This window comes from Galeopterus variegatus, unplaced genomic scaffold (assembly GCF_000696425.1).
Source record: "Galeopterus variegatus unplaced genomic scaffold, G_variegatus-3.0.2 Scaffold304, whole genome shotgun sequence".
NCBI classification, from domain to species: Eukaryota; Metazoa; Chordata; class Mammalia; order Dermoptera; family Cynocephalidae; genus Galeopterus; species Galeopterus variegatus.
In genome coordinates this window covers 64,906-77,120 of record NW_007726415.1, presented here as the reverse complement: position 1 = coordinate 77,120, position 12,215 = coordinate 64,906, and the positions used below count along the sequence as shown (strand labels likewise).

At 33.9% G+C, this 12,215-nt stretch overlaps 1 protein-coding gene across 1 annotated transcript in view; it reads left to right on the top strand.

Annotated features, from left to right (window-relative positions):
• Nucleotides 1-12,215, top strand: part of LOC103586076 (neurobeachin) — a gene marked incomplete at its 3' end in the record, with an annotated part of 263,314 nt that overhangs the window by 188,383 nt on the left and 62,716 nt on the right. The window contains exon 18 of the mRNA XM_008567211.1: nt 4,324-4,432. Coding sequence (XP_008565433.1) covers nt 4,324-4,432 — 109 coding nt within the window. The remainder of the gene's footprint in view (nt 1-4,323; nt 4,433-12,215) is intronic.

The window sequence follows — 12,215 nt, the reverse complement described above, 5'->3', positions numbered from 1 at the left end:
CGGAAATAAAAGAGAATCATCAAACTACACACCTAATGAAATGGAACTATGGTGAAGGATGTGGTGGAACATTTGAATTTTATTTTTACAAAGAGCATTTGAGATTCAAGCAGAGCACCAAAGGTGACATTCTGCCTCTTCAGCTATTGATTTTCTTTCCCATTTCACCCAAATTAGTAGACTGGAAGATCTTAAAGCATGGATCAAAAATTTAAAGTAAGAGAAGAGAATAAAGCCATAGAAAATAGGAAATTTAACATATGACTAATAAGAGTGCTTGAGGGAGAAAAATGATGAAAAATAGTTTTTGTACTACTAAAAACTTTGCAGTATTGGATACAATATGTCAAAAATCCTTTTAAATGTATAGCTGAGCAAACAAAAGTAAGGGAAATTCTCATATTCCAAAAAGAAAGAGAAACAAGACTTAAGAAACAAGGCAATTTTAAAACAAGCCATGCTGTTAAAATAAATAAATAAAAATAAAAACCCTAAGTAACTTTTGTAAATGAAAAAGTAGCAATTTGAATTCACAACTGCATGGACATGTTAGAAAGGTTAGATAAAACTTCAGAAAGAATTGGTGAACTGGAAGATATAAATGAAGAAATTACCTAGAATGCAGCATCAAGAGACAAGATGACAAATGAAAGGGGAGGTTACGAGATACAGAGAAAGAATGAAAGGCTTCAAATATGGCTAATGAGGGTTACAGAAAAAGGGAAGAGAAAATGGAGAAGAAGCAATATTCAAAGAAAATTACTGAACAATTTTACAGATTTGATGAAAGGCCAGATTTCTCAGATTTTGGAAGGAAAATGAGGTCTGAGAAGGAAAAATTAGCAAAAAATGTCACTGTGAAGTGAAACTGAAGAAGAACAAAGACAAAGAGAACAAGGGGAAGCTAACCCTACAATATTAAATCAAATATAATATTCTAATAAATAAAACGATGTAGTACTTATTTATGAATAGACAGAGCAGAAGAATGAAATTGAAAGTCAGTAGATTGACCCAAGTACTTGTAGGATTTTAGTGTATAATAAAGCTGCCATCTCAGACGACTACAGCAGTGATATATGTAAAAAGATATGCTGCCTTTTTAAGGAAGGTAAAAAAGATATTTTTATTTGCATTAAAAAAGTTGGCAAGCAATTATAACATTTGTACCACTCTGGTGGGGGATGTTAATAGTGGGGAAGGCTGTGTGTATGTGGGGGGAGGGGTTATATGGAACTCTGGACTTTTCTGCTTAATTTTACGTGAACGTAAAACTGTTCTAAAAAATAAAGTGTGTTAAAGAGAAGGGAGAGGTTGATAAGGAGATGAGAAATCAAGAAAAATGTTTATGGGGGGAGGGACTTGCTGTGAATGAGGCGGGAGGGACACGAGTTAGGTGTGAAATCTCTCTGTCTTTTTATGTCATCATTATTTTTTATCTAGGTGAAGTTACTACTTATTTTAAAAATAATGGGCCGGCCCGGTGGCGCACTGGAGAGTGTGCTGCTTGGGAGCGCGGTGGTGCTCCCGCCGAGGGTTCGGATCCCATGTGGAGACCGGTTCCCGCTCACTGGCTGAGCGCGGTGCGGGCGCAACACCGAGGATTGTGATCCCGTTGCCGGTCCCTGGTACGGGCGTGACACCGAGAGTTGCGATCCCGTTACCGGTCAGTAAAAAAGACAAAAAAGGAAAAATAAATAAATAAATAAATAAAATGATAAAAGCTAGTAAAACTTAAATAAACCAACATAAACTTTATGCCAAAAAAATTAATGAGGATAAAGAGGGCAGCATATAACGAAAAAGGTATAATTCACTAGGAAGGCAGAACAATTTCAAATGTATACACTCAAATTATCTTATAGAATAATTTCCATTGTACTGATATTATTTGTATCTATCAAATATATAGCAAAGCTATTTATCTAGAAGAATATAAGCTGATATTATGATTATGTCTGGATTGTGGAATTAGGAGTTTTCTTTATCTTTCCTTTTTTTTTTTTTTGTTTTCACTGTTGTGGCATATTTTTTGAATTTGTTATAAGAAATATTTCTTTGACCATCCACCAAAGAACCTTCTTTGTTTTGTGAAGAAGGAATTAGAATATGTTTCAGTGTAGTGTTTAGTAAGCTAAAAAATCTGTAATTTGTATGAGTAAAATGTTATTCTTTAAAAAAAGAGAAAGATTATATTCTTGATCCAAGTGGGCAGAAATCCTGTAAAACTCGAGGTAAAAGCACATAAGCACTAAAGGCTGAAGTCTATCTAGGTCTTAAAGGTAAACAGGTTTAAAATGTTAGTTTCTCCAGTGAATGTCCTACTGAGGCATTTCCTAAACAGAATCCATAGAGCTAGGTTTTTCATCAGAGGTCTTGTGGGAAACATTATGATGTCATGTGCAGGGCAAGTGCACCCATTCCCTGCCTGAGATGATGGATGTCATTTTTCGTTATCTCTTAACTGCTGTGCAGCAAAGTTTATTGGTAAATATTGTTTTAAAGCAAACCACAGGAGAAAGCTCATCCATTTCTTCCCTGGTGTATGCACACTATCTTCAAGTTCCCCCCATATGTAGAATTAAGCATCAGTATGAACATTTATATTGGAGGATATGATCAAGAGGGTATGAATTTCTTTGGTAGCTGAAGTTGTACTGGCACAGTTAAGAGATTATTCTAAGGTTCAGATAGCCTAATTTGAATATAGGTACCAGCTCCTTGTAGCAGAGAGATATATCAAAGGCAATACTTTGGCATTTGTTATTTCCTGATTGGGAGCAAATGAAAATGTCAGGTCTCCTTTTAATGGATGTATCTTGAGTTGGAAGAGACTTAAGCCTTTCCCTCCATAATCCCATAATATCCATTTGTCCTGTTTTTTTATTTTTTGTTGTTCTTTTTTAATGGCCAGATGATCTTTCTTAGTCTTATTTAAGCATCTTACAAACAAATCCATTGGACAAATGCCCTAGCTTCCTCTTGGGTTTAGATAATTTTGCTGTATCCTCCCTAAGGAGGATTGAGTGAGGGGGACCAGCTGTCCTGTGTCTTTTGTTGTGGAGTATGGAGCTTGGAGGCAGATGTTAGAAGACAGGATTTCCAGGTGAGTGGTATCAGATAAATGGTTCATCATTTAATTTCTGTACTAATTAAGGTAACAATAGCTACTGTACAGATAAACAATGAAATTTTAGTCACTTGTCAAACTACTATAGTATTTTCTTAAATCCAAATGGGTTTTCCCTAGTCAGTGATTCTCTTGCTATCAGTGATTTAGAGACTCAAGAATCTTCTATCTGTGGCTCCCTTGTCTTCATCACATGGTTCTTATGTTGCTGGCTTGGAGAAAGAACATAGAAGATGTGTATGAGTGCTTTTTCTATACGTCAGGCCTAAAAAAAGGCCATAATTTTAATGCTCATATTTCATTGAGTAGAACTAAGTTAAATGGTCCCATCTAGCTGTAGGAGAGACTGGAAATGTGATATAACTGTGAATCCAGGAAGACAGTTTGGTGATTATGTAGTCAGACTATGTCATAGTTGCCAAATCCAAACAGACAATAGAAAATCAAAGAAAGAAATGAAATACTGAGAGGTGGGAGACAGGAAGACCCAGATCTTAAATTCCAAGAAAGTGACACAAATGAGAGGTGTGTAGTAATGCCCCAGTTAGGGCTAAATGTTGCAGGAAGCCTTTAACAGAGCCTTCTATTATAATTGTTTGTGGGGGGAGGGAAACAGTTAAATCAGCCAACAGTAAGTAGGAAGGTGATGTTTTGTTTTGCTTTTTAATGCATTGGTAGACCACAAATGTAAGCAATGATGAGTCTTTACTTATGTAAAGTTATTTTGTTTTATGACCCCAACATCTAGCTACAGTGTTCACTTTTAACCATAATTTTGGATTCTTGATGTTAAAATTTGTTACAGACTATTTATATACTTGGAATTTGAGCAGAAATGACTTAAAAATTGTGTGGTCCCTATGTTAGAGGAACCCAATAATTTTAACTCCATAAAAATAACTTCTAAATAGTTATTAGAAATTTGAAGATGGTAACTGTCAAAATTTATTAAATGTTATATAATTCATAGATTTCTCATTTTAGTTTGCACAAATATTTTATTTGAGAAGTGTTTACTATCTTGGAACTCTAGAAGACAGCTGTGTTATAAACTATGGTTTCTTTTTGTGAATGGAAGTTTGTAAAAATCATTATGTGTGTAATTCTGTATCTCCTTATAAATTGTGCTTTCTTATCTAAAAAGTCATGTGATCAGAGAATATTCATGGTTTTTTTCCCCCCCTTCTCTCCAGGAGAAAAGTTGAGATTATGCATACCCACAGTCTTTTCACTCTTCTTGGAGAAAGGTTGATGTTGCATACAAACACTGTGACTGTCACCACATACAACACACTTTATGAGGTAAAAATAAAAAATGTGTGATGAGAATTTTAAGTTTATAAAATGGAAATCCTGTATAACCTATGTGATCAATAGTTGGTCTGTTAACCTAAAAAGCCAGTTGAAGCCAGAATCATTCAAAAAAAGATTACCTTGTATATTTTATTTTGAAACATACCTATGTACAGTTATTTGGCAATCTTTTTATGTTGGTCCAAGGGTTTTTCTAAGTATGGGTGGGTTGGCTGATTGGCTTTGCACAGTCTTTCTCACATAGACTACATTCATTATATGGTATGTATTAGTTCTACTGCCTTTCCTTCTCTCTATCTCTGATATGTAGCAACCACCAACATAAGCTAGAGTTAATATTGGGATAAATATAGAGTTAATATTGGGATAAATAAATGTAGGTAGGATTTATTTGTAAAAACAATATCTGGAAGTATCTTTAAACCTCATCATTTCAATTTGGAAGTCCATTTCTCATCACTTTTTTAACAGATGGCCATATAACTTTGGGTTCAGTATTTTCTATTAAATACATGTACTACCTCACAAAGTAGCTATTTTTATTTTTAAGTGACAGTAAAATGTTAGGAATGTTTCCTTATACCAACCTTAATACTACTTTCCTGTAACTGCAATTCAGTGGTCTTAGTTCTTTTCTCTAGTGCAGGGATTGGCAAACCACAAATACCTGTGTTTGTATGGCTGTGAGCTAAGGATGGTTTTTAAATTTTTAAGTGATTGAAAAAAAAAAAAAACAAAAGAAAAATAATATATGACATGTAAAATTTATATGAGATTTAAATTTGAGTGTCCATAAAAAGTTTTATTGGAAGAGAGCCACACTTATTCATTTAGGTATTGCCTGAGGCTGCTTTGTGCCATAACCATGGAGTGAAGTAGTTTCAACAAAGAATGTTTGTCATGCTCTCATCACATTGCAGTGCTGCTTGGCACACTGGGAGTCACAGCAATGCAACAACTCAGTAGTGTTTTATGTACCATGAGTACTGCCAAACCTATTTTTTTTTTACTACCAGTGTATACCCATTGGGTCAATACAAGAAAAGAAAAGTGGATTTCTAATCTAACACTTTTCAAATGCAGTGGGGGTGTTGGTTATTTTGTTATAGGTTTAGATAGAAAGACATTGTTTCTATTATGCAAGGACATTAAAGTCACTTAAAAGAATTCTCATTGTAAGTGCTAGGCTAAATATGTGTAGTAATGTTCCTAACTCAGAAAAGCAGTGGTCAGAAAATATAAAACAATATCTCATTATGCAGATTTCACAAAAATGACAAAAATGAAAATGAGAGACATTGAGGAAGGCAGATGCTGAGATTCTGAATGGGATTGCACTAAATTTTAAATTAATAGGGGACAAATTCAAACTTTTCTAACACTACGTTTTTTTTTTTTTCATCTAAGCCATGGGCCAGATACACTGCAGTTCTAGTTTTTGCACAGCCCGCAAACAGGATGGTTTTTATGTTCTTACATGATGGGGGGAAAAAGAATACTTTGAGATATGTTAAATGATATGAAATTCAAATTTCAGTGTCCATAAAGTTTTATTAGAACATACCCATGCTCATTCATTTAAGTATAGTCCATGGGTGACTTCACACTACAATGACAGAGATCATATGATCCACAAATCCGAAAACACTTACTATCTGACCTTTTCTATAAGAAGTTTGCTGACCCCTGCTGTACCGCAAAATGGAGAAATGTAACTCCCCTTTGTTGTTGTTCTTATTAAAAAACATTTTAATTTGATATCATAATTAATGTTCATTCATTACAAAAATTTGGAAAATATAGAAAGCACCAAAATTAAATTTACCTGTAGTGTTTTCAGTAGTACTTAAGTTTTTTTCTCAACACATCCATACACACACCTCCACACACCTCTTCTAAAATATCATCTTACCCATAGTTTTGTATTCTGTTTTTTCTACTTAACAATATATTGCGAATATTTTTATTACAAAATATTCATCTATAGCTTGGGTGAGCAAACTGTTCTGGTAAAGAGACAGATAGTAAATATTTTAGGCTTTGTGAGCTATACAGTGTCTGTTACAACTACTTACCTCTACAGTTGTAGCTAAGAAGGAGCCATAGTCAGTAAGAAACAAATGTGTTCCAGTAAAACTATATTACAAAAATGGGTGGTAGGCCAGATTTGGCCCACAGGCCATAGTTTTCCAACCCCTGGTCTGTAACATTACTTTTAGCTATTTTATTTCATCTTTTTTATATTTTCATCAGTAGATTTAAGAGTGGCTGCTCTTTATATAAATGAAGAAACCTTTTGGCTACTCTGATTATTTCATTTCTAAGCTTAATATTCCCACTTTGTGTCAATCACACCTCAAATCACATGATTTGTAGACTGTTCTCCAGAGCAATGTCTTTTTGAATTATAGTATTTTTTTGATATTTTTCTAATATTTGGCATACAAAATTGGATAATAGAATGGCCTACCCTATGCAGAGTACGGTGAGGTTATTTTCTTTCTTAATTCTGATATTATATTCCCCTAGTAATAGTAACTGTCTTTTATTGGGCTATTCTTGTGACAGTCACTTTGGGAAGTACTTTATATACATTATCTCAGATCTTACAACTACCCTATGCTGCTGGTATTTTTATTGCCTTTTAAAACAGACAAACTGAGACTCACAGGCTAAATAACTTACTCTATGTCACACCACTAGTAAACAGTCATAAAATAGGCAGGTTTCATAACACATATGCATAGGCGAAATTGTCAGAATCTATTTTCAGCCAGTAGCATTCAAGTCCTCCTCTGAATCAATACTTTGCTATGGTATTAGACCAGTCTTCTGAATGGTAGTGTCTAATACTGATTAAGTTGTACGTGTATCTTGATTTTTTTTATCTGCTAATTACTTTGGTCATTGAGGCCTATGTAAATTTTTTAATCGTTTTACCTATGTGAATTTCTGACCTTCTGCTTGTTTTGACTTATTTCTGACAATAGAATAGAAAGTCTGTATAGTCAATGAAACCTTATAGTAAAATAAAAGTATGGCATAATAGTGTATGTTGAATTTGAAAAATGATTGTCTACTCCTGACCTTAAAATAGTAAATGTAACATGTATATATACACACATGCATCTCTATTAGTCTTTCTTAAAAGTGACTCAACAACAAGTGCCACAGCATTTTAACCTACCACCTGTACTGCTATGTGCTCCTAGACCCAGATTTTGGTCTCTGATGATATTCTACACAAAACAAAGCCAAATTTTTGCTGACTCTATGTTTTATGGTGAGGGAAAGTCAGGGTAAGTTTGGATCCTCTGATATTGGATGTTGCAGAGGTCCTGAAATGTTGAAGGAACCAACTTACAGGGCCTCTACCTGGCCAGTACTTCAAAAGTGTACTTCAAAAGTTATCAGAAAAATAGAATTAAAAGATAATATGAATCTTTTTTTTTTTTCCTTTTTCTCTTTTTTCATGACTGGCAACGGGATCGCAACTCTCGGTGTCGCGCCCGCACCGCGCTCAACCAGTGAGCGGACCGGTCTCTATATGGGATCCGAACCCTCGGCGGGAGCGCCCCCACACTCCCAAGCGCCGCACTCTACCAAGTGCGCCACTGGGCCGGCCCTAATATGAATCTTTTTTTTTTTTCCTTTTTCTCTTTTTTCATGACTGGCAACGGGATCGCAACTCTCGGTGTCGCGCCCGCACCGCGCTCAACCAGTGAGCGGACCGGTCTCTATATGGGATCCGAACCCTCGGCGGGAGCGCCACCACACTCCCAAGCGCCGCACTCTACCAAGTGCGCCACTGGGCCGGCCCTAATATGAATCTTTTTAATGAACTTTTTAAAGTACACTTGTATGTGTTTTTTAAAAAGAATAATCATCATGATTAATTGAAATAAATTTTGAGGGACTCTAAGTTCATAATGAACTTATATTCTAAAAAGGAAAGTTAATATAAGTGTTCAAAAAATCTAAAAAGAAAGATGACAAATGATTGGTTAGTACTGTTGATCACACAAAATAGTAGAAAGGGTCTTCAGCATAAGCTTTAAATACTACTAACAAACCAAATTGTATTATCAGAATGACAGGTCACTGGATCTCCAAAGTTTAAAGATTGCGTCAATTTGGCAGGTGACATCTGGTTGCAAAAAATTAAAACTTGTGATAAGGATCAACTTAAATTTTTGTTAATATAATAAATGAAATTTTAAAAAAGAAAACAGTCTCAAGACCCCCCAGCTCAGGGTTAATTCACCTTATGAGCATCAGTCAGGTTCTGCATTCTTAGCAAGAATCAGTTGGTTGATAATCTAGAGTTTGAAACCTTATTTTAATCTTCATTTTCTTTTGTTGGTTTGGGCAAATTATCTTGGCCTCAGCAATGTATCAAAATAAATATCACTACAACTCTAAGAAGGTATAATATCAAGTGCAGAAATAATAAAGAACTGTGTCAAACCTATGGTGTTGATAATGATATTTTAGAATAGAATAGAAAAGAATCCATTCCATGTTATCTTCAAAATGGTTTGAAGTTCTGTTAGGGTAAAGACTATGTTGTAGTGATCTTTAAAATTCTTAAGTATTTTAACTAAAATATAGTAAATAATAAATATTAAAGCATAAAATCAATTAGACTTTTTAGCAGTATATGTCAGATAATATCGTACAAGTGATGAAGATGTAAAAATTTATCTTAATTATCCTAAAAACCAAAAAAATTAATAAAACATTCCTATCTGCTAACTTTCTAAGGTGAAATTATTATATAGGTTATATCCTAAAAAGGGAGTTGGCTTTAATGGACCTCTCTTGAAATTACTCAAAGCTATTTCTTGTATACATATTTTTTTTGAAATTGCAATATTTGTAAAATTTGTATCCTTAATTTTATTTGCATTAGTTTTGCTTTGTTACTCCATCTCTAAATTATGAATAATTACGTTTGTCTTGTTAATGATCTGTAGCAGTCCCTAATACATTTAACAATGATTTGTTAGGTTTTAGAATATTTCTTCTGAAGACAAAGCAACTATTTCCTTAGTTCACTTAAATGTCTAATAGACAGAGGTAGCCAGGAGTAGAATCTTATAACCTGAAGAGCTCAGTTTCTTATAGAAATAATTAATTGATTTAAAAGAAAACATATATGTTTTAGTTACTTTAACTCTTTCTGTAAGGGTAGAACTATTTCATTTCACAAGTTATTTTACAACGAGTTAGTCAACTTTGAAACTATAACTATTAAACTCTTTTCTCAAAATTGTTTAAGCTCAGAGGTGGACAGTATGTTAGATAACACCTTATATAAACATTTGTCTCACAGGTAAAGAAACTAAGAGTCAAAAAGTTAAGTAGCTTGTCCAAATCTATAAAGATTCTCTTACTCGGATACCTACAGTGGCATTTAGATGTAACAGTGGCATCAGTAGTTTGCCACTTTTACCATTCCTGTCTCAAAAACTTGAGCACCACTCCTCTCTCAAAAAGTTGAGCTTACTGACCCGAAATGGATTTATTCACGTTGAGGCTGAGGGGTAGTGGGTGTCTCAGAAAGGAAAACTGCAATAGCCTCTGCTTAAGCCTAAATACTTAGGCTTAAGTGGTTTTTTTTTTTTGTTTTTTTTTTTGTAACATATGAATTACAAAATAATTCCATTTATAAAATAAAATGTTAATGTATAAGGCTGGACTCAAGTCTGTGTCTATAAATAGCATATTTATCAAGTTAGGGACCTCTATGCTTATAATTCATTGTTGTTTCCCTACCCTGTCTAACATGATAGCTCTAATATGATAGCTGCTACTCACATATGGCTGTTGAACCATAAATGTGGCTAGTGTGAATCAAAATGTGCTGTAAGTGTTAATGCACATTGGATTTCATGTCCATATGTGGACATGAAACCTTCCAAAGTATTTTCTTTTGGTGCGTGGTGGAGGTTTCTTCCTCTGTATATCTCTTACCAAGTCCAGTCAAACCTTTAGGGCCTATCCTTTCATTAAAATGTTTATATCTACATTAATCTCTTCTTATTTATATCTCATTATTCTCTTCTCCCCTCTTTAGACTCACATAGGTTCTTAATGACAGTGACCATGTTATATTACTGAATAGGAGCATGCATTAATGCTTGTCTCCAGAATAATAATTTAGTGAATTGGTGTTAGAAATATAGTTCTGCCTAGCAACTAATTTCCTATCTCAGCATTTAGCATAGTGTGGACACATAACTGGATCTTAATAAATACATGCTGAATTGAGTTTCTAAATGTATTTTTGTAATTTAAAAGACTGCTTATATTTGAATATGTTATAGTTTTCAAAGCACTTTCACATATAGAGCCTTATTTAATCTTCTTAGCAGTTTTATTAGATAGGCAAGGCAATTATTACCTTCATTGTTAGATGATAAAAAGACAACAGTATAAAAATTGGTGATGCTTTGAGGTCAATTATGTTTCCCGTTCAACATTTTTTCTCTTTTGGTTGAGAAAGTTTTACTAGTCTCTATTATGGAAGAATATGGCCTGGTTTTCTCCTAGCTTGTCTGAAGTTATTTTGCATTCCTTATTCAAATAACCAGAATTTTCTGGGATCTTACCCACTGGACTGTAGGTACTAGCCATTTGGGCAGATTGGTGTGAAAACTCCTTGTAGATAATATACCAACCACAAATTGATTGTCCTTCGGTAAATGGTTTTCAAAGAAATTTTGTCCAGTGTGATAGCTCCGTTTGATTAGGAGTGCATGTCTGGAGTGCTCTGTTTAGAAAATCCTGAGGCAGTACTTAGTTTTAACAACAAAGTATTTATTTTCAGCAAGCATGGGAATGGGGAGAACAGGGGCCATTATGCTCTGTTTTTATCATTTAAATAACAGGTTAGTTTTTATTTCAAGTCAATACCTGTTTGATGTACATTCCTAATATACCTATGTGAATTTCCTACCTTTTTCTTAGTCTGAGTAGAGAGGGAAGAAGAGTGACACATTATTTTTTTAGAAAAAGATGTCATGATCTTTTTCTAATCAGAAGGGACCATCCCTTTTCCTTAATTTACTTTCTCTATCCCCAACTTCTATGACCTAGCTATGTATAATTAGTCTCTCAACTGTTCATAGTCCTGCCAGAATTTTTTATTACCTCACTTAAGTTGAGCTTTTCATTCAGAACTTAACATGTTAAAGCTAAACAGGAAATTAAATCACTTTATAAAATGATGTCTTTATTAAATATAGCCTCCCTGGGATGTTTATATATGAGTTACAACGGAGGTAAACACAGGCAAAAATACAGTGAACAGTCATTCATGCATTATACATATGTATGAGGGTACTTCAAAAAGTTTATGGATTCATATTATCTTTTAATTCTGTTTTTCCATGAATCTTTTGAAGTACCCTCATATATAATTCAGTTATCCATTCTTTCATTTAACAAATATTTATTGAGTATTGGTAGTGTGTCAGGCACTGTTGTTAATCACTAAAAAGAAAATGTATGAAATCCTGCACTCATAAAGTCTTTGTTTTAGTGGAAGAGTTAAAGATGTTTTAGAACTCCCTCTTTCCTTTATTTGGTCAACTGTTTTCATTTTTTGTTATTTGTAAGTGAGTTTTACAATAACTCATTAGTAAATGACAATGAGCCACATTTTTAAGAAAAATTTTCCCTCGTCGCTTTATTTTGATTGAGGTAGGAACCCAAGCTCAGACATTATTTTCTTATTCACTTATTTTCTATTTTTTTTAAATTAATG